The sequence below is a fragment of the Taeniopygia guttata genome, chromosome 3 (assembly GCF_048771995.1).
Source record: "Taeniopygia guttata chromosome 3, bTaeGut7.mat, whole genome shotgun sequence".
NCBI classification, from domain to species: domain Eukaryota; kingdom Metazoa; phylum Chordata; class Aves; order Passeriformes; family Estrildidae; genus Taeniopygia; species Taeniopygia guttata.
Genome location: NC_133027.1, coordinates 61,988,971 through 62,012,432, shown reverse-complemented (window position 1 = coordinate 62,012,432; position 23,462 = coordinate 61,988,971). Strand labels below are relative to the sequence as shown.

Here is a 23,462-nt window from a genome sequence, read left to right as displayed (position 1 = left end):
TTTCACTGCATGCTGTGCCTTGTCAGAGAATCCAAATAAAACTCTATGAAACCAGCAGCTTTGCCACTCCCATCCTGTGGTACAGTGAATAGCAATGTGATCTACTTCTTTTCCACAGGGCTTACAGCAAGAGGTTCCAAATTCTCCACTTCCTTTCCCAACCAGACCTCAAACTCTCCCTTTATGTGTTCTCAGGATCCCTGTCAACAAGTTGATTTTGGGTCAAATCCATATGAAGAACAAAGACTGATTTCCCCTTTGGCCTTCCCCTGTCCACAGTCCCCAAAGTGTTACATTATGATAACTTAGCATAAAAGGTACTATCTGCAGATTGAATATGACCACAGAGCAACTGTGGAAAGCCCAGCTCACTTCTCTGGCCTATACTTAGCAGTGGAATCCTGGCTGCTCTCCACTGAGGATACATGATACACATGATACACATCTCCGTTATCTCATGCATGACAATAACTGTTCTGCAGCCCTGGGGAGGAATGGTATTCAGGTTATCCAGGTAGCTGCACTTACCACACCATATCATTTGGCACAGCTGCTGCCAGCTGGCTAGTAGCTCAGAAAATAGAACATGAAAATGGATTTCTCTATAGCTTTAAAGTGTTTTGTCTTTTTGGATTTGCCACTAGATGTGGCCAATGGCTGGCTCAGGGAAAGTGCCTGACCTTGACCTCTCATCTTCATAAGCATTGTCATTGTACAGTTTTTAGAGCTACATGTGTGAAAAAAGAAGAGGTATTTAGATAAAGCTGGTGATAAAACATCTAATATTTACCATATTTTTGCAGAGGACTTGAAACTGTCCCCATTTCACCAAGACAATTTAAGTGGCTTCATCATGGACACAATGTCAGTGCTAGAAGGATAGCCAGCCCAGACCTAGTGCAAAACTATGTTTCTATCCTTTTACCTTCTCACCAAAGCATTAAGAACCCTTTTCTCTGTTACATTCCATTCTAGCACAACCCCCTGCAAGAGAGGGGCTGCTCAGAGCAGCTTTCTTGCAAGGCCTGTGTCACAGTTTGAGCAATGTGGCTCTAAAATATGCTCTCCCAGTAAAATTTTCTGAACATTATTGGCACCTGAGTGCAGGAGCTAATTTCCATGGCAACACACTGGTGTGCTTTTTCTTTTTGTACTTTTGTGCTCAGAAGAGATCATTCCTCCTGCAGCTGGACTATGAGAGGAATAAGCAGCCCCACCTGCTTCCTCTTTATCACATTCTCCCTGAGATAGGTCGTGCCAAGATGAGTCAGACTTCTACACACTGAATCATCTTTTCACTCACAGCCATGGACCCAAAGAAGCTCACCCCAAGGTAAAGCAAATTGATAGCACTACTACAGTCCCAGCATTATCCTGACTAATATTAAATGAATATCAGAACCTGAATCTCTGCAAAAATAAGATTCAGGACTGGCCTACTTAAAATTTTGACAACAATCATCATCTTAGCAATTAATGAGTACAAATGAAACCTCTAATGATGAAAATTACAGACAAAGCTTTACCTGAAGTACAAGGTGGCCACACAAACAGCTTGCTCCAGAGGATCAATTTTCTTTACCATATTCTGGGAACTCCCTTTTTCCACACCTAACTGAAAAACTGACACCTCAAGTATTTCTCTGACCAGCTCTTTCAGACATTCAGCTGAAAAATCTCTAAACCCACTAACAGATACTAATTCTAATTCAGTACCTGCAGTTTAACATCCTTCTGAGTTACAGTTTAAATGGGAAGTATTTCCTCAGTTACAGACCACGAATATATAACCTACCCTCTTCCTGCCAAATACAGAAGAAAAATACTGACCAAACATTTATTTCTCCACTAACAGATCCTCTATTTCCACTTATTAGTGAGTTAACAGATGTTTGTTACCTGTTCCACTCATATTTTCTGTTCACTGGTTTTGACCCATTACCTCTTCTGTTTTCTGCTCTATTAAGCTATCCATTTGGAGAACTGAACACCATATTCAAACTATTTGATCATTCCTGTAACCTAAACAGGATGCCCAAACCTTGAAGTGATGGTCTGGGGGACCCTCTGTGAAGCTGAGTCCTATTCAGGATTCTCCTATGACGGCAGAGCACTTTAAAGAAACTGACATTTTTTATATATGTTGCCATGTAGCTTTTAGAAATCAGACAATGTTTTTGAACTGGGAGCACAGCCTCTCCAAAACAGTCATTGACAAGAAAGTACTTTTTTTATTCTGTTCACTTACAGTGCTCATCATTCTGTTCTCTGGAGCAATTCTCTGGTCTTTCACAATCCTTTCACCTCATTCTCATGACCCAGATGAAACCAAAATTATTTTCTTCCAAGCTGCCAATGAGTTGGAAAAAGACCTAATATTTTTTTTAATGAGTGGGAGACTCATTACAATTACTTTTCTGCCAGTCATTCCTTCCTAAACAGACTCCAACCATTTCATTAAGCATTATAACTGTGCAAATATTCCCTCAGTTTCAGTAATACCCACTATCCTTCATTCACCACTCCAAGGAGCATGACCCTTGATCCTGACATTGCCTTTTAGTGTACACGTCTCTTGATCTTACAATATTAGTGGCAACAGACTTCCTACCAGCAGACTTGTTAAGAAAGCTGGTTTAAAGACTAAAACAACTTTCCAGATCAGGAATGGACATAATCTTAGCAGCCACATGCACTGTAAGAAACGCTAATTGCTAAAATATTAAGTAAGCACTGATAATATATTTAGATTGAAATTACACTCATAAAGAAAACGTTACAACATCGTTGCTTATGCATGGACAAGTACAGTTTCTTTTCTCATATTCTTCACAGCCTTGATCAGTTTTTGTGCACAATGTTATGTTTTCTACAAGCACTGTCCCATTTTTTTGTTCAAGTTTTGACTTTATTACCCTGTCCTCTAGCAGAGCCATTTCCCTTATTCTAAGGTACTAGACAAAAGATTAACAGTTGTTTAAGAAAAGAAACTTAAATAAAAGTGAAATGCCTTATGTCCAGAATTTTCTTGTCCTCTGTTTTCCTTTTCTCATGGACAAGAAGATCATACTGGTTTTTCTCAAGGAGTTTAACAACAATCAGTTACTTTTTGGAACACTTGGTCATTAGGATTCATATATACTGCTAAATCTCTATCTTTGTGGAGTCTTATCTCTTGTCTTAGATCCAAAATGACACCAAGTTGGTGCCTATGTACCCCAGGGAGAATCTTAATTCCTATAAATCCTCAAAACACTTGAGGACTACTTCATTAATCTCAAGGGTTCTGGCCCATACTACAGTCCAACTCAGTGAGCTGCATGAACTTTCAGACCAGGTTCCCATCAGACAGCATTGTAGCAAATGGATAGTTAACCCATGTGGAAGGCCTATTTGCCTTAACAGTAGATTGGCTGACCTCTGGTGTTAGAATTTGCCATGTTTGTCTTTCAGCTTCTGTGGTCTTAGACTCTCTGTGTGGTCTCTTTCTCCAACTTAGGATCGGGTGATAGTACTGACAGTTTAATGGGACATTTTTCAATCTTTCTCCTCTGCTGCATAGGGCCAGACCTTGCCTCTGTGATCCAAGGATCTTTCCTGGACAACAAGCTTCATGCACAGGTACTGCTAGAAAACTTCTGGGCAAGAATTGAAACATCAGAACTGGTGTTCTAATCCCAGCATGCTGTGCCCATTTATTGCTTGGAATAATTTATTCACTAATTTCCATCACTCAGCTTCATTAGAAATAATAATCATCCGGTCACAACTTCCAACAAAATTCACTACAGACTCAAGGGGTACACAGAGACACAGTCCCTGATGAAATGGATACTCAGATGGCTTATTGGGGGATCCCCAGCTCTGCAACACAAAGAGCACAGACAGCAGATGGTCTAAATATACCTCTCTGTGAGTGCCTTTAGCTCAGACCATGGGACCCAAGGATATATTTGCCAAAATAATCATTTTTGCCTTGCCTGGTGTCATACTAAAACTTGATCCAGAAAATAAATCAACCACATGATTGCATCCATTCCTCTCCTGGAGAGCTAGCCAACACAGTCTAGGAGGTATTGTGAAATAGGGATCATTTTCCTTAATCCACGTCTGACAATTTTTTCTGAAATTGGAAGAAAGAGAAGGTTAATTCAAATTCATGGTATTTCCTTTTAATGCTTTCTCAAGGTTTCAATTTTCTTTACTGAACAATTCCATGAAGGGGAAAAAACTGAAACCATTTATTTGTATTTGGTTAATAAGAATTGTTCCTTGTAATCCATATAGTAAGATTTTAGCATAACTCTGGAGGATAACTGGGAGAAGAGCTAAAATTTAAACAGTACCAAGCACACAAACAAAATGACGAAAGCATTTCTAGCTCCTCAAAACTATCAGAAGAAAAGAATTACAATAATGCAACACAGTCTCAACTTCAAAAGATTACTAGGGGAGGAAGAAAAGATGAAGGGAAACATTTAAGCTACAACTGAGAAACAGAGATTGATTTAAAAGCTGCTCGAGAATTAACTGCAATACTGCAAGCACTGCAGGTAGAAAGGGCAACCATCCCATCACAAAATATTTTATATTTGTCAGCAAATCTGAAAGTACACATTGAAGGGATTGCCTTCTTTTCCCTTCATTTTGTTTTTCCTTAAGAGTTTCCTAAAATATTTTCTTCTTTCTTCATAAAGACACAAGCCAAATGACCAAAAAGCTTAAAGACATACTAGAAGTTGTGTTGTTGTTTTTTTTTTTAAAGGAAAAGTGGAGGTATTTTACTTTCCCCCCCTTCTTCTCAAACACTGAGTCACAGAAGTTAAATGAGCCCACAAAAAATGACTCATTGCAGAGCTTAAATGCCACAGGCTAACTCAGTGGGAGACAAAAGCGTACCATCTATGCATAAAAGAGCTGCCTGGAGATAAGATTAATTGTTTCTTCCTCTTCTAGAAACAGAAAAATGTCAGAAGCAATTCCTGCAAAGAGGGGAAAAGTCCTGGGTTTTCAGAATCCTAGGGTGCTATTTATCCATAAAAGCACATAGCCAACATGCCATTATACTGTACAGGCTCCAGCAAATGGAAACAAAATGTTATTCAGCCAAGATATTACCTCACAGGAGATTAGTCAGTCATTTACTATGGAAGTAGTAGATAGTTTATTCTTGGACTCTTCCTTCCTAATGGCAAGGGGATGCCAGCTTGAACTGGATCTCAGGCATCCTAGTGGTTAGCCCAAATTTGTTTTCTTAGGACATGCAGCTTGGTAAAACTGATGTTTAGCACCATTAGTAACAGAAACCTTCTTTTCCTTCTTTTCTTTGGTTTTTGAAACCAAACAAAAACACACAACCCTTTACAACTCTTGTTACAATTTTGAACCTGCTCAAGCCTTTCACCCTAAAGCCATTTCGCTCTTGCACTTTTGCTTACCCAGTTAAAAAAAACAAAAACAAAAACAAACAAAAAAAAAACCCCAAAAACAACAACAAAAAAAACCCAACAAAAAAACCCACACTCAAAAGCCTTCAGTTTTCCCACTTCAGCATCTGGCTGAACTGGAACAAAGCACAGCAATTCCCACGAAGAGCCTGACTCAGACCCAGGGAAGGGAAGCATCGGTAATCAAGTACCGTTTTGACATTCACCAGGAGTCAATCCTCAGGTTTTCTGCTGGAATGCAAAGGCCACCTTATTTTTCATGCTAATAATTTGCAACATAATGTAGTCCAGGAAACTAACAAAATAAAATTAGTTACTTCTGATCCACCCAGTGAGCAGGATAGAAGTATTTCCCTTAATAAGTCAGCTGCTAAGTGCAGTGCCACAAATATGAGACTCGCTTAAAAAAAAGCTGACAACCCTTTCTAACACTTTATTTCTCCTGCATTTCAGCAAGAGAATATTCTTCAAATCCTGAGTAACAGGATTAGTGCCTTGCACTAATATTCATAAGAAGATACTCAACTAAAACAGCAGAATATACCAGGTATCACTTAAAATGGCAGATCTCCCTTCTTCTGTCCCCAGGTTCTAGAGGAAAATTCCACTTTCCAGTAAGCAGATATAGCTGTATCTCCCAATGCACTGAGAGACTTTCTAGAAAGGTGTACATTGCAAGACTTGACTTACAATTGCTTTGGAGCAGAAGCACACAAGAGAATTATCAGCAGAGAATTTGGAGGCTGACATTAGAGACCCAAGCACTGCATGGGAAGAGCTTCACATACAACAAGCAGAATTTGTGGAAGCCTGAACACTAAGTGGAAAACTGTCAGCCTAACTGAAAATGCAGGATAAGAAGGGACACGAGCAAAAAGTCACCCACATCCCCAATGAGAACTCTGACCATTGGGCAGAAAGTCACACATGTAACATTGGGCATGCTTTGAGCACCTCTTGGGAATCAAACCTCACCAGCAGGCTGGGGAATACCAGTCTGCAACTCCTCCAGGCATCCTGAGGATCAAAGCACTGTCAAATCTAAGGTAGCTCTACATGTGTCTTTAGGCAGATCCAGATTAAAAGGTTAAAGCTGTATTACGAAGACAACATCTTAGAGGAAATGTGGAAAGTACCCCAACATGGCTGGATTTTGGATAAACAGGTGCCTGAAGGTATGCCTGGCTCATGCAGTGGGATAACAGGAAGGAGCTGACTGGGTGAGAGCTGCTACATTCACACATTGCCATGAAGAAATACAGGTGCTGTCAGCCCACAAAAGTGTGGGCACCTTTGAGAGAGGGTTTCTTCCTCAGCCATCAGGCACGGGCTTTCAATGACACGGCTCAAGTATCTCCATGATGCCCTCACTGTTTCATGCTCCCCTTATGAGCATCACATAAGCAATCTACTTTCATTGTACATGCACCTACATCTATAGACACATACATTCACAATCTATACCGCACATGCAGCTCTGTAAATATGCCCAGAAGATGCTGAAAACAACCAAATTCTATGAGCAAATCCCTGTTCTTTGTTGAAAACTACCAGCCATTTGTCTATTCTGTTTATATAGTGATCCATTTCTGTATGATTTATGTTCTGACTGCTAGCAATTACTACTTCAGCTCAAAAAGGAAAAGGTGATTGTACTTGAGTAAGAAAGCACTCACTTCAGCTGACACAGAAAACCTCAGATTCTCCATGGTCCAGTGCTTTTTACTAACTTTCAAGGGAGCAAGCTAAACTGTGTGCAATAAAACCAAGTGATTCATTTGTTTTGTTTGGCTGTGCCAATCAAGGGAGCCTGCTGAATGCATTTCACACACATAACTTGTCTCAGCATCAGCTGGAAATGAGGCTTTTACCATGTATGTATAAAAACTGTCATACCACCTCACATTGGAGAGAATCCCCCACGAACCAATGGGGCATATAAAAGCAGTTTTATCCAAAATTAGTTGAACTGGAATTTGGCTGACTCTGAGAATATGTTATTTTTTCAAAATTTTCTCTACTAGAAAAAGATGATTTGATAGTGAGCTTTACTAGTCAAAGATGAGGTCCCAGGACCTTAGCTAGACACCTTCCTGAATGGTTTAAAAATCCTTGTCTACACTTCACTACAGTATCAAATGGCTAGACTTTCACACTCAGGAAAAAAATGAAAAGTGTTAATGAAAACAGTGTGAATAAAAAGTCAGAAACAGAGAAGAAGATTGCAAAGAAATGCTTAATGGACAAGAACAAACAGATCTGCCATGCAATAATATTTTAAATATTCTTGAAAAAGAACTTGCTGAGTTTCTTTAATTCTCATTGAAAATTCTGCCCCAATTAAACATGAGTGGACTAAATTATGCAAAGCCATTGGATACATCCACCTACCTGCTCTGTCTCAACAAAGTTAGACACGTGTCCATCATCATTGACCCCCCGGACGTGGAAGCGGACACCAGCTCGCTCGCAGCTGATGCGAGAGATGAGGCAGGCTTTCGCCTTCTTGTGGGAAGCATAAACAGTGCGAATGTCCACAACTCCACAGACCACTTTCAGCAGCCAGTCAGAGCAGTTCACCTGGTAGTGTTTGAAGGGCACATGCAATAGCTGGTTCCTGAAAGGTTCAACAACATACAGACACATTACTGAACAAAACAAACAGACAGGCATGGGTGCCACCTGACAACAGTCTCTAATTTAATCAATTAATGTTTTATGACCCCTTTTCTGCTGTACCTTATCTCCACCCAAACCTAGGAAATACCGTGAAGAAACGTTTGTGAACTACTACGGTGAACTAAGCATGGCAAATTTTAACCACACATCAGGCTGCTGTCTTGATATCTTGTACCTATCTTATAAATTCAGATGCAAATGTCACCTCTTTCAGCTCCAGAAATTTAATATTTAATAATCTTTTCATAAAGTACAGTGTTGTCAAGCTAATTACTTTTTTTGGAAGGATACTGCCTGGACCTTACAGGATGAAGAACTGGTTCAAAATCCACCAGGATTTTTAGAAAAAAAAAAAATTCCAATCAGCAACTGGATCTGTAAGTCACTGGAGGTATTGCAAAAAGTACTACTAAAATGAAGAGGAACATCTGTTCTAACCTTCAAGATCAACAACTCAAGAGACTTGTCTAGTTAACAATGATGCTAGTCTCTTCTATTATGATGTTTTTCTTTATTTCATGTTTTAAAATGTGTGTTTAGTCACATAGGAGGACCAGAAAAATATCTTTTATGGTCATGCATTGCTCAATAGAGGATCTGTAAAAGAGAGTGAAACCCCTTAAGAGTTGTTCTTTTAGAGTACAACATTTACTGGAAAAGGTGCAAGGCATTGTTACACTTTTAATCTAAATATGTAACAGAAAAAGCAGCTCTAAATGCTGCCTGTTCCACTTCTTTCTCCCAGTTCTACTTGCAAAGGAAGTCCTCACTCAGGCAAATTCCAGTAGAATTTTTTGTTGTTGTTGCAGTTCATTAAACAGGCAGTTTGTCTTGCCTATAACTAAGGTGATCTTACATTTTTCATTGTATAACTATTTATCTCATTGTTTACTTTCCTCAAGCATCTATTGTTGGTCTGAAATTTCCCATGTCACCTAAATACCTCAGGATAAATTTTCTTTGGAATGCCTTTTTGCCGTTAATGTGATACTGTCACCACTTTTCCCTGTTCTACAACATATTGGAGAATGGAAACTCTTCATAATTTACTTCTAGATTAGCCAGAAGCAGCAAAGAAAGAAGGTTCAAATATACTTATCTTCCAAGAGGGAAAGTTTAAAAAGACAGTAGAGGGAAGAAGAGTTGCTTTAAATGTTGTTTCTTTATTATGGGATATTGCCATCTTAGCAGTCTCATCATTGGAGTACAACTCCAACGTACAATGTACAATGAGTACACCTCATTTCTAAGTCATGTGTCTGACTTGACAATGCTTGGTGAGCATTTGGAGAGAGATGCATCATTAGCACAGCTGAAAGCAAGTATTTATTATGTATCTTTCTTCAACTTTAAACCACTAGATCTTACCAGTCAAAATCACATCATAGCTGGAACAATTATTTAGCCTAACTGAACTGCTCTCTCATGTTAATTTATCACCCATTATGAACTTTTTTGCTTATTTGATATTCACCTACTTTGGGCCACAAGCCTCACTGCACATTCTAGCAGCACATCCACATTTAACCCTGCCAGTTATTTTCCACCTACATCAAATCCTCATTTATTTCCAGAACAGCTATGCCTGCTGTGTGACTTTTTGTTTTAAAAGAAGGGGGCGTGGGTGGGAAGGGTATAGAAATGCAAGCATTATGCCAAAACTTGCAAAGCAAACAAACTGAATTACATCAACCCAGCATTGTGTTTTCTCCTTTCCCCTCAACCAGTACTTACCACAATACAAGATAATTTTCTTTGCTTTATAAGCACAAGAAAGTAAAAAGCACAGAGCAGGAGCAGGAGTTTTCTTTTTTGCAACTTATGTATGCACTGAGCTGTAAACATATTATTGTTGTTTTCAATATAAAACTAGTGCACATTACTGAAACAATAAACTACAGAATTTAAACACATGCTTTTAAAAAATAACAGATACTTCAGTGCAAACGATCGGATTTATGAACAGATCAAGCGCAGGTTTCTATTAGATAACTTTAAAGAAAATTATTGAAAAGGACTGCAGAGGAAACTATTCATGACATATAGAGAGATGTTTCTGTAGTATGAGCAATCTATATATCTTGCATTTCCCCCTTTGAAGCATAAAATGACATTTAATAATTGGACTTCACTATCAGAATAATTTTAATTAAAGACAAATTACCATGAATTCATTAAAGGCACTTGCCCCATAAAAGGACATGTCAATGAAATGAAAGGAGGTGGACGTGAAATGCACATGTTCATTTCCCTCTGAGAATGTCTGACCAATGAGATACAGGCGGGGACAACAGCAGACTTGGGTACATCATGCAGTACTAACCAGAAGAACGAGTTACCAGATTCATAGTTGTTATCACCCTGCTTCTGAGCCCGCACAGTCAGGTCAAAGTTTGAGCCTGCATTAGGCCAGGAGAAATAGAACATCCCAGAGTTCAGTATTTTCTTCAAGGCAGTAACACGCTCATCTTCCTTGGTTTCTTCCTGGAGAGGACAGAAATCTGTTGCAGTAATTTTGTAAACTTCAGCGTCCAGGATTTTTCCCACCGACGTACAGCCTGTCACCAGGACCAGAAAGTGCAGCCGAGCGTTACCTAGAAAGTGACAGACAGTTACAAAAGGGTTATTTCCAGGTGGACACGGCTCCTCATCAGTCCTGTCACATGCAATGCTGACAGGGCTCCAGCAGAGGCCAGCGTCTTTGCTTCACGAGGGAACAAATACGAAAGACAGGCATGCAGGCCACGTTCTTCACATTTCTGAATTCCTATTAACTGCAGATAAGAGGCTGCAATTGCACAATATTCCATAACACTTATCCATCTACATCCTTTGTTGCACTAGAGTTTGTTTTCCCCGCTGACTTAATGAAGAGCAATGTGCTTACCGTTGGAACACTATTTTAAAAAATCAATTTCACCACTATACAGAACATACAGCATTCAGATTCTTTACTGGCTTCAGGTGAAGCTGGGCATGTTCAGACATTTGTAAAATTTCAGGATTACCAATTCTTGAGATTTTGCTTTTTATATCACTACAGCATGTATATGATTCAACAACCACCAGTTATCACTTAAACAATTACAGCTGCCATAACTGTGAAATCACAAAGAAGCTGAACTTCAGGGCCCCAAAACTAAAAGATAAGTTTGGAGCTTGAGAACATCACTGTAATCAGATCTCTCATACACAGAACCATCTCAGCCTCTGCTCATTCCCTCTGAAATGATAATTAATAAACCGTAAAACAATTTTTCTGGAAATACTAGTTTTGCTACAAAGAAACTGCTTAATTCACTTAAATTGGCCTGTAATGGAAACAATGTCATCCTAGTCATTCCAGTTAGTAAGAAAAAGTGGAAACGAGCCAAGATTATTTAATTTAGCACAGCAGAACCAACAGCTGACCTGCCAAGAGCAAGTTAATTAGCTAAGGGCATAGTGACAATCTGGGACAGTATGGCTTCAGACAGCAAAAGGGAACATTTCTTAGGGTCACTTTTCAACCCTCGAGGGTGACCCACTGTCCGAAAATGCACACCAGCTCTCACACAACAACTATTCTTTTTCTGAAACACCAGTAGGGAAGCCCTTGCTTTCAGGTAACAGACTGGCTACCGAGCTAGAGTTAGGGGTGGTTTTCAGCAGGGCCAGAATATTTGTGTAGGCACGTGGGACTGGAATGGCAGAACAAGGTGGGAGATTAGATCTTATTCATTCTGTTCTGCTGACTCCGGTTTTGTATAAAGGCCAGTGTAGGTGGTATTTACTAAAAAGCTCTGTTCATCACATTTCTTTCTGTAACAACGCTGTGCCGTGTTCTCCTCCTTGAGTGCTTTCAAGAAGTATGTTCTCTGTGCTTGTGATATCACAGCAGAGGGCTAGAAATACTGATAGTTTATTCCTCCTGTGCACATGACTTTGTGTAATTATAAAGAATAAAGAGTAGGAGACACAACAGTTATCACGAGAGTTCATAACTGACCAAATACTGCCTTGCAGCCTCCAGAAAGGGTAGGAGAAGTTAGCTGTCTCTCAGGATAGCTAAGGGCTTCTGTGACTTAGCTGAAACCATGCAAAACTGATCAGCTCAAAGTAAATTTCACTCACAAGACTTTGGAAGCAATATATAGAAACACAATTAGCATGCCTCAATATCAGTCAGCTTTGTTAGTCACCAAAAAAACCAGTAGTGAGGACTTGGAGAGCTGCCTGGGAGTGATGCGGAGACAAAGAGTACAAGTACATTCCTTGCCTTCAGTGAGTGACCTTTCCTAGATGGTTCAGAAGAGACCAAATTAGAAAGTCAACATTAAAATAGCCAAAGAGAACAAAAACTTAATAATACAGTGCTTGTTACCTGTAGTTCTGTCCTTTGAGTAGCTTATAACCAGTGGAAAATCACTGGATCTAAAGAGAATGATCCTTTAGTTCAAGAAGCATTGAGTAGGAATATTTGCCTTACCTAGAAACTTGCTCTTGCTTACCAGAGACTATAAAAGTCTTTTTACTACCTCTTCCACTCAACCACTCACCCCCAAATGGGATACTCATCTACACATTCCAAGGTTCAGCATCTCTACTCCCTTAAATCACTAGCTAAAAAGCTCCAAAAAAGTAATCACCTCTGGGAAGGTACTGCACTGTCCCTGAAGTATATGGAGATTGGTTTTCTAAAGCTGTGATACTCTTCTGCCACTGGGCAGTAATTCCACAGGAAAGAGTCAGGGTTGTTCAGCCTGGACAAAAGAAGGCTCAGGAAAAAGTTTATTACACCCTTTCAATATTTGAAGGGGGGCCTATAACAAAAGATGGAAAGAGGCGTTTCACAAGGGCTTATAGTGATAGGACAAGGGGCAACAGTTTTCCACTGCAAGAGTGCAAATTTAGACTGAATATAAGGAAGATATCTTTTATAATGAGAGTAATGAAACAGTGGAACAGGTTTTCCAGGGAAGTTGTGGGTGCCTCACCCCTGGGAAGTGTTCCAGGCCAGGTTGCAAGGGGTTTCAAGCAACCTGGTCTAGAGGTAGGCGCCCCTGCCCATGACAGGGGCAGTGGAAGTAGATGGTCTACAAAGGTGTCCTCTGACTTGAGCCATTCTAGAGTTCTATACACACAGAATAATCTCTCTACAGCACTCCAAATTACAGAGCAGCCACCATGCACTTTTCATGATACCTTTGAACAGAGACAGGTTGGCAAAGGGGGCTCACACTTACAGCCCAGAAACTGGAGAAAAAGAATGGAAAGAGGTATGTTTAAGGTATGTTAAAGCTAGCCTGCTTTGCCACTTGGTCCTCCCAGGCTGCTCTGTGAGCTGAGGCAGTCTTCAGACCAGCTCTAACTTCTTATTTGCTTAAATCACTCAGGATTTGCTGCAAAACAGGCAATGCAGAAACCTATAATGTCACAGGCCCAGATTAACACAAATCCCTCTGACTCTGTACCTTGGAAAAAAGTTCCAAAGCCCATCCTCTGATAGTACTTTCATTCCAGGTGGTATTTGGACAGTGTTTCTGGGAACCAGCTCTGGGCTGTCACTGCACTGTTTGCAGGAGGAAGATCCGTGCTTGATGCGTGTGCCCTCCTGGCACAGGGAACAAGCTAATCACAATATCCTATTGACAGTGCTCTGTGCCTGTCAATTTCATTCGCAGCACAGATGTAGCCATGGGGTTCTGAACAGAGGTAGTGCTCCTGTCAACCTTTCACACTTTTAGAACCTCACACAGCAGAACTAATGCTACCAAAACACTGCTCCACTATTCATCTTTTAGTCATGTCTCCATTAAGGTGTAAGAAATTACTCACCACTAAGCTCTACAGCTACACACTGAGAAGGCTTTCCCTGTCTTCCCTTTTTTTTACCAGCAACATCTAGATGGGTCTACACTTTCAAATTATGGCATGAAAATCCTTCAGAATGCAGTTGCCTCGTTAGGTCAATTTCACTTGGTACCAATCACCAACCACATCAGCTGTAGAGTATTTACCATACCCTACCTTGGAAAATAAAAATATTTTTATTTCTCCTTTAACTTACACAAGTAGTTTAATGTGACTACTCCTGTAAGTTAAAGGAAAAATACTTCTCAGGAGTATCAGGAGAGACCACTCCTGATTCATACATTCATTCCTTTCTAAACTGTACACATAGAGGAAAGTGACTTAGGAACGTAAGAACTGCAGTTGAAAGTCACAACTGTAGAAATGTCCTTCCTGTCCTTGGGATACAATCTGGAATATTTTAATGAAATCTCAGAAATCATTTCAGAGTAAGAAGTGAAATGTTCCTTACTGGTCATGCTTTCTACAGCAACACATATATGAAAAAGCAAGACCCACATACAGTACTAAAGAAAAAGATTTTTCAAAAGATATTTCAAAGCTTATGGGCCAAACTTTGATCTCAGATAAACGGGTACAAATGTTCATGCATTGTGACCAAGGTCATTATTTTGCCCCATTACAGCTATTATCCACTAAAACAATCTGCAAAGAACACTTTCGAAGAAGTGTAAGAAATATTTTGCTCATAGAAATGTGTGCTGAATGCCCTTTTATTAGGTTGCAAAAGAGAGGCACAGGATGAAGAATATTTAGCACAGAAACGAGACAATAATAATTTCCATCCATTTTTTCAAATGCTCTTGTGAAACCAACTGCCTTTATCCAAGTTGAACAGGAAATGCAGTTCTGGTACGTCACACTGTACAATAATGAGCTGCAGTTTCTGTATTTAACCGGTCTACATGACTCAAGGCAATTGTTGCCCCTGCAGCTTAGGAGATGATTTCAATGTTGCCTATTCTGAGCTAGAGCAAAAAGGAATCAATATTCAATTCTTATTTTGTCCTTCCTAACTGTAACTATTTAGCTCAAGACTGCCTTTTCTTTCCAAAATTGATTTTTCTCCAATTTTTGCTCTTTCTCCATTCTATCACAGCCATTCCATTGCCTTATGTTCCCTCAGACTATTCCATGCCCACTCCATTTTATAGTCCACTAAAATCCAATTTTGCCTCTCATCTGTCTTCAAAAATAGCAACAGAACACAGCAGAGCAGTACATTCTAACCACCTAGCTGAAAATTCCTGAGGATATCTACAGCAGAATATGAAAAGAGTCAAGATTTTCCAAACTACTATTTTAGTCTCAAAGATACTCCTCTTTCTCTTTCTTCTAAACACAACCATATTTTTAGGATATGTACCAAAAGAACAGAAAATAGGTACTTAGTTGTCCTTTTTGCCTTTGAAATGTCTTCCCTTCAACTATAGACTGTATATGCACAAGAGTGAGAGTATATTCACAATCACATGAATTCAGAATGCCTCCCCAAATACAGCAGCTGTATTAAACCAAACAACCTATGTGGGGATGGTGTTAAAATATCCCCTTAAGTATGCATCTCTTCCTGACATCATAGTATCTGAAAAAAACACTGTAAAGCCAGCACTTTTAACACTCTGCTTAAGATGTATTTGTCAGTGCTAGATCTTCTTTGGCAGCAAAATCTTGGCTGAGGTACAGCTCAGAGACACTGTACAATTCATTCTGCTGCCATCCATCTCACAAAAGAAAGCAGAAGAACTTAGTGAGTCATGTTAACAGACATAAGTACATAGCAGTGAATGTTATTACTGGTGGGAAACATTAACTCTGTGAGTCAGTTTCACATATTTCATCTACTTTCTTGTGAAAAGCATGATCTACTTTGGCAGGCATACAATGTGATTTATTTGGATTTCTAAGTAGCGATATTTACAGATTAATTAAAATGTTCAGAGACATCTTTCATGTCTTGGCAAAAAGTTTCCCCTTCTGCTCTACAAATATACTCTTAATATCCCAGTGGAATGTATTTTCACAAATACTTTCAGTTGATTTAATACTTATGGTCTGCATGTTTCCAGTAGTAAGAAAAAATGCTGATACTTCTGAATACAGTCTATGCGACCACTGAAGCCCAGTGAAGAGCTAGCCAATTATGCCTTTGTTTGTAGCTGCTAAAATACATTATACAAAAAGGGAAACAGTTACATTGCATTCCCGTGGTCATTTGACTCCCCATGGCTGGATGCCAGGTGCCCACCAAAGCTGTTCTGTTACTCCCCTCCTCAGCTGAGCAGGAGAGAAAAATAAAGTGAAAGGCTTATGGGTCAAGACAAGGGCAGGGAGAGATCATTTAGCAGTTATGGGCAAAACAGACTTAACTTGGGGAAATTAGTTTTATTTATCACTAATCAAAACAGAGTACGACAATGAGCAAAACACCATCCTCCACACCTCCCTTTTCCCCAGGCTTAACTTTATTCCCAATTTTCTCTTCCCCAGTAGTACAGGGGCATGGGAAATAGGGGCTGTGATCAGTTCATCACACATTGTGCCACCCCTTTCTCCTCATGGGGAATACTACTCACACTCTTCCTCTGCTCCAACATGGAGACCCTCCCATGGAAGACAGTCCTCCTTGAACTTCTCCAGCATGACTCCATCTCATGGACTGCAGTTCTTCACAAACTGCTCCAGAGTGGATCCCTCACACAGGGTGCAGGCCTTCTGGAACAAACTGCTCCAGGGTGGATCTCCCACAGGGTCACAAATCTGGCCAGCAAACCTGCTCCAGCATGGGCTCCTCTCTCCATGGGACCACAGGTCCTGACAGGAGCCTGCTCCACAGTGTGCCTCCCAAAGGGTCACAGCCACCTTCAGGCATCCCTCTGCTCCAGCACGGGGTCCTTCCTGGGCTGCAGGTGGATCTCTGCTCCACCATGGACCTCCATGGGCTGCAGGTGGAAGAGCTGCTGCTCCATGATCTGCACCACAGGCTGCAGGGGAATCTGAGCTCAGGCACCTGGAGCACCTCCTGCCACTCCTTCCTCACTCGCCTTGATGTCTGCAGAGCTGTTTCTCTCACATATTCTAACTCTGCCCTTCCCCAGCTTCAGCTGGGCAGGTTTTTTCCCTCTTAAATCTATTATCCCAGAGGCACTATCACTGTTGCTGATGGGTTCAGCCTTGACCAGCAGGAAATCTGTCTTGGAGCCCACTGGCATTGGCTCCATTGGACACAGGAGAAGCTTCCAGCAGCTTTTCAGAGAAGCACTTATACAGCACCTGTAGCACCTCCTGCTACCAAAACCTTGCTACACAAACCCAGTAAAATTCCTTTGTAGTGTTAATCTTTTACATAAGCAACACCTAAAGGGATGGAACTCAATGTATGTTGGAAAGTCTAAACCAGACTGTGACAAAAACCTGGGCTACGTCTTGAATAGTGAGGTAGCAGACATGCATCTTTGCTTTTTTAAACATGTTCAGAAGCAGAAAATGTTTGCTTACCTTCACTTACCATCACAGCATGACCCTCTGACTTTTCACTGAATTTTAACAATCCCTTCCAAAGCAAGTCCTGTACCAGAACTTGTAATCTAATGCTAGAACAAGGCAGAGGTACAGTGACAAAGCTCAGAAAGGAAAAACCCTCACACTTTCAGAGCACTGAAGTTAAGCATATGTTGTTTGAGAAAAAATAAGGACATGAGAAAGAGTAAGGCTGAGAATATTTCACATTACGTTTGAAATCATTCACCTTTTAGCATGAAGATGAAAATTGGATACATTTGGTTCCCACCACATACAAAAACTAACCTTATATGTAGCTTGAAGAGATTGAATTAAATAGCTACAATTCTTTATTACTACAACAGGATTCATTAAACTTCTATGAAGAAAAACAGACCCAAGTGCCAAGAAAAACTAATCATGAATCCTCCACTTTAAATTACATTAGCAAATTGATATAAATCTCCAGAGAAATGTCTAATTAACTCCACAAGAAACAAAACAAATAAAAAGTCCACATTCATTAAAAAAGACTAGATGGACCTACAGTTTTAAATTATAACACAAAAATGCTTCAGATGGCAGTTGCCTCTTCAGGTCAATTTCAAGTCATATTTCTCAGGCTGCAAAATGGTAAGCAGGGTATAAAAAGTTACAAGTATATCTACTGGCCTAAATACACCAGTGCTCACACCACCACTGCCTTTGGTAGACTCCTTGACCAAGCATCAAGTTTAATGGAAAAGTCTTGTCATTTCTAAGTGAAAATTAGGGCTCACTGTAACAACCTCGGAACAATGTGCACAGTGCTTTTTTATTTATGCATCTAAATCATCTGTGATTTTTAAGCATTGTGTAAGGTCCTATTATCTTCAAATCAATCACCACAGTTCTCTTCTTAAAACATGTTATTTCCATTAACATTCCTGCAGGCAGTGTAATAACAAGTCCTTTGCTAAATCAAGATTCCCAAATCGTACCAAAATTTGCAGCAATGACAATAAACATTCCTTATTATACTAATTGAAGCCAGAGGCCTTCTTCTGCAAATCCTTGTCCATATGAATGATTAAAGGCAATTAGGCATTATAGCAAGAACTGGCAATCTGCAGTACTGTACTCTCAGATGACCAGGATAATCAGTGTCTAAACATGATCCTTAAAGAAGAGAAGAATTAAGAAATCATAGCTTGCCTTGGACAAATGTCGTAGGGAAAAAAGAATGGCAATTATCTTCAGGCAGCTAAGAATGTCAGACAAACAAATTAAGAAAAATCCATCCATCATTCATTCAGTAATATGGTTTTGGCCCAAAACAGAAAAATAAACAGATCTTTTCCAGACTGTACATGACAAAGTACAACTAGCTTTCACAGTTTAAGGAATTAGACAACATTAGCCACTTATTCCCATTTAGCATTGTCTGGGCATTTTATAATCTCAGTCATACAGATGGTGTCTTACCACTTTTAAGCTGAAGCTCTCCTAAGCAGCCATAAGCATCCATGAGTTTTTCATATTGTCCTTTAATTGCATCCTTTTCTTCTGGAGCTAAGAAAGAAAGAGAAAGGCAGGAAACTTCATTATCCAGGCTTCATAAAATTTTCAGACTGGTATTATTCCTATTGCATAGTAACCAATGCTACCTAGGTTGCTTTTTCTTTGTCAACAAGACTACAGTGCAAAGGTAGGGTTAAAATCCTGTAAAACCATAGAGATTAAAACATGATGGGACAGGAAATGCACATCACCACACACTACCCTAGAAGAAAATGGAGCACTCGCTTTATTTTCCAGTCAACAGGATCATTAGCAACAATTTTATTCTATGGTACAGATGCCACACTAGTGTCAGAGTAAATAAAGAACTACATGAGCACATGAAAAATTTACACTGTTCTAAAATATGGACAAGAATAAATCAGTCTTGCCATAAGCTAAAATATAATATTTTGATGATAATATATTGCTATGTCTTGATGTACAAAAAGAGAGAGTTTATACTTCCAGACTCTCAGTCTAATTTCAGACAGAACTGGAATTTTTTAATGCAAGATAACATGATTTGAGATGTAGACACAACACCAGATGTTGATTTCAAGAGGAATTACACATATTTTAGTGAAGTAATAATTAATTAAATAAATAAATGGTCAGATGCTCGTATTATATTTGTGCATTTCTGCAACAAGTAAATTCAATGGGCACATACTGAACATTTAGATTTTAAGCCAGATCACAGATCAAACTTGTCACTGGCTACTTTAACATAAAACCAGCATACTTCCTGAATAAGTCTGCATTTTGTATATATTTCCCAATGAAGAGCAAGGTTAATCTCTCAAATGAGGAAAATAGTCTGCAACCCTCAAATGTCCTTTTACTTCGTGAACTACAGATAAACAGCAGCATAGTACTTTCAGAGATTTGCTAATAATATGAAATCTTATGCTCCTAATTAACTTCAGCACTTAAAACCTGAAACCTCTGGGCATAAAAAGGACAAACTGAACTGCTTGCAATGGATGACAGAAGAGCAAAGAAAGAAACTTCTCTTTATAAATCTCAAGAGGCATGGAGATCAGTGAGAAACATCGACAAAACAAATAAATATCCCATATACTGTTGATACTTTGAAGTGAAATGAAGGACAATTCCTCTTGCAAAATTCCTTAACAGAGGCAACCCCCAAGAGCAATTAAAACATGTTTATCTCAATTTCTGCACTTGTGACAAATAACAAAGACTTGTTTAATTCCTTCTTAATTTTGTTTTTACTACCATAGTTTCACAAGTTACTTACTCTACTTTCTTAGAACACTGAGTAAATCAGGAGAAACTAGCAAAATGTTGATACCACTCACACCAGTGAAGTAAAGCATAAGCAGCAGAGAGATGATAAACTGATTTTTATTGGGTAACATAAATCTCTGGACAATAACAATTTAAATACTCAGTAATGGCACATTTTAAGGGCTAAGACTCTGCAAGCTCAGTTCTCAGGCACTTAAACCTATTTCACAAAACCAGTTTTAGATAGACTAAAACATATTTCAGTCTTTGAAAAAAAAACTCCCTGACAAGGCTTCCTTATGTATTTAAAAAAGGCAGGTTTAAAAAGGTGATGTTTCACTTTCCATGTCATCTTTACTAGGCAGAAAAGAGCAGCAACAATATAGTGACATTTTTTTCTTAAATCTGTTTCCTCTTTTAAAAGCTGTCTACATTAAAATAATTGGGCTACTTTAAAATAAAAAGGGAAAAACCAAAACAAAAATTCTTGCTCCAAATTCCAGTTTTAGGAAAAAATTTAAAATAAGGAAACACCAAGAAATTCAGATCCGAGACAGACACAGGAGCTCAGAAAGCTGCAGGCCAGGCACAACCTGAAAGCATTTCAGAAGTCACTTCAAAAGCATGGCAATGCTCTTCAAAATAGAATTACAAGTTGGAAAGTTGGCTGTTAAAAGTGTCTGGTAAGAGCACAATGCAAAAGAATGGAATTTATTTCAGCCTAGAATTAGGCAACACATTGTTCATTCCACTACTGGCAAGAAGTACCTGCCACTGGCATGTATGGAACCCACTGGAGTTTCCCAGGTCAAGCCAGTGGTGTCACACACCCGTCAGCTCCTGGCACAGGATTTCTCCAAACACGCAGCCAAACATCTGTGTTTTGGCAGGCCTGGCACAGAAACGCCGCCGTTCTGGGCAGGCCACTTGTCAGAGCCTGTGCCTGCACAGCAGCATCAGCCAGGACAGCAGCACCAGCAGAGCTGCCTGGAAGGAAGGAGCAGGAAAGGAAATGCCCAACAGACACAGCTATGTCTGTGGGTCATGCAAACAGAGAGGCCAGAATGTCTTAGTGCCAATGGACCACATTTAGGCGTGGTAGTGTGAGTAAATTCCCTTTTTTAAAGACGCCAATGGAATTTGAAGCCTCCTGTCCTGTTAAACTCCTTGGTGTTGCACAAATGACATTATTGTAGAGGGCTTGAGCTAGGTTCATATCCTGTTATTAAAAAGACGTATTTATAAATCTCAAATAACTGTCATCAAAACCTAAAACATCTCCTAGAGCACTCAAGGACTGCTCAGACACGAGTCAGAACCAGAAAGTGTGGCTACACATAGAAAAAAACTTATGTGCTATTTTGTTGGATGAAGAGCATTAAAAGGAAAATATTTCTATGAAACACTTTAACCCTTCTAAAACAAGAGACATGCAATAATTAAATGAAATCAAGCTGCAATAAAATCAATTTAAAAAAAACCCACACCACGAAAAGACATAAAACTACATAATACCATATGGCTTAACCAAGTGTGACTTCCTGCAATTTCGATTTACCAGCTAACAGGAACTGGCCAAACATATGCAGTTTCCTTCATTCAACCTCTCCTTAGGGCTGAACTCCCAGACTTCAGCAAGAATCAGCACAACTCTCAAGCATGTGGACCCCAGCAAGGTCAGTGACTGGACTAAGAGGATAGAGAAAGGTACCATAATTCCAAGTCCAACACTAAGGACAGACACAGTAATACCTGCAACTTCAAGATAAAAACGAAGTAAAAATTCTTGGTTTAAAAAAAAAAAGAGTCTGAGACTGGGTTATGGATTCTGTTTCTCCCTTGTGGTTTTTCAGCCTCATTCTGGAAATAGTCGCCTGCTGTAGGTACTGCTATAAAAATGTAATCTCAAGTATATTTCTAAGTACTTTAAGAAACATAGGATTGGTGTCATGGGATGACTTTATTTGTGTCATTTAGCATTTGAAGGAAGAGGTGTGAACTTTCCCCAGAAACTGGGAAAAACTATAATCAAACAGAAAACTCACATACATACATTACCATAAGCATCTTACCTAGAAATAAGTCCAATGTTTGGTGTTATATTAGTTTAGACAATTACCTCCAAACTGTGTTTTCAGTCACCTGCAGACACATTTAAAGTAGTTTGTTGCATTTTCAGTATCTTTCACCACTAAAATCTTCCTGTTCACATTCAATCCAAGCTATACAGGCATTATGAAAGTCAGAAACACCATATAGGCCAAGCAGTACAGAGTTGGGAAGAAGTCTGTTGTCAGAGTTACAGTTAAGAGAATCCAAATATTTAAAACATTAAGCAGTGTATTTACCAGTTTTCTAGTAAGATACATTTCTGGTTGAAAACACAACAAACAAACAGAAAATTAGCATTTTGGAAAGATCAGTTCTCTGCTTTTCTACATTAGATTGAGAACAATCTGCTCCTAGTGAAAGATTATGTTTGCATACTTGGATGTGCATATGTTAATATATTAATTCACAATCAAAGAATAATGGATTAATGAAACCACCAAGTTTCTACTGGCCAGCTCCATGCAGCTGCAGGCAGTCAGGAAAATAAAAGGGAAGTCCCTAAGTGAATTCTCAGAAGCTTGGCCATTATCTTTATGTGGTTTCTGCCATAGATGACTCATATTTACATAGAAACTTACAGCAGTCACTACAGACATAACTACTACGAAGAATTCATCCCTTTCAACCACTACTTGGCTCCTAGCATAGAAAACAAGCCTTGTAATCAACACTCTATACTTAAATGAACACATTTCCCCTCTTTTCTGTACCCAGTTTGCATTTTGACAATAGACAAAGAATTGCAACACACACTTCTTCCTATAATCTAAAGCAGTGATGTTCAGCCTAAGAAACCATAGCTTGCAAGTGCCCAGTGCCAGTATAACCAAGGAAAAGAGGACTTCTGCTCTGTGGACTGCTTCCAGAAATGGAAAAGTTTGAATACCACTAAACTACAGAAAATTTCACCAAAGTTTGTGCTACCTGTATAAATATTCTGGTGTAGAAGTAGAAATGAGCCATGGTGGAGGGCTCACTGTTTTGGATAGAGAGCTTAGAAATACATTCACAGTACTTGCACAAGTACTGGTCTTTGATTTCCACACCCCACTCAGTGGCACAGTGGTTCACATAAAT

At 39.4% G+C, this 23,462-nt stretch overlaps 1 protein-coding gene across 3 annotated transcripts in view; it reads right to left on the bottom strand.

Annotated features, from left to right (window-relative positions):
* Window positions 1-23,462, bottom strand: part of SYNJ2 (synaptojanin 2) — a 65,428-nt gene that overhangs the window by 36,755 nt on the left and 5,211 nt on the right. For 2 of the 3 annotated variants that reach the window (XM_030269541.4, XM_030269540.4), the window contains exons 2-4: window positions 18,945-19,031; window positions 10,450-10,720; window positions 7,839-8,064 (exon numbers count right to left, since the gene is read on the bottom strand). In XM_030269541.4, the coding sequence (XP_030125401.4) occupies window positions 7,839-8,064; window positions 10,450-10,720; window positions 18,945-19,031 (584 nt within the window). Of the gene's footprint in view, window positions 1-7,838; window positions 8,065-10,449; window positions 10,721-18,944; window positions 19,032-23,462 lie in introns of those variants that run through there. The other variant, XM_030269542.4, reaches the window with a different exon arrangement.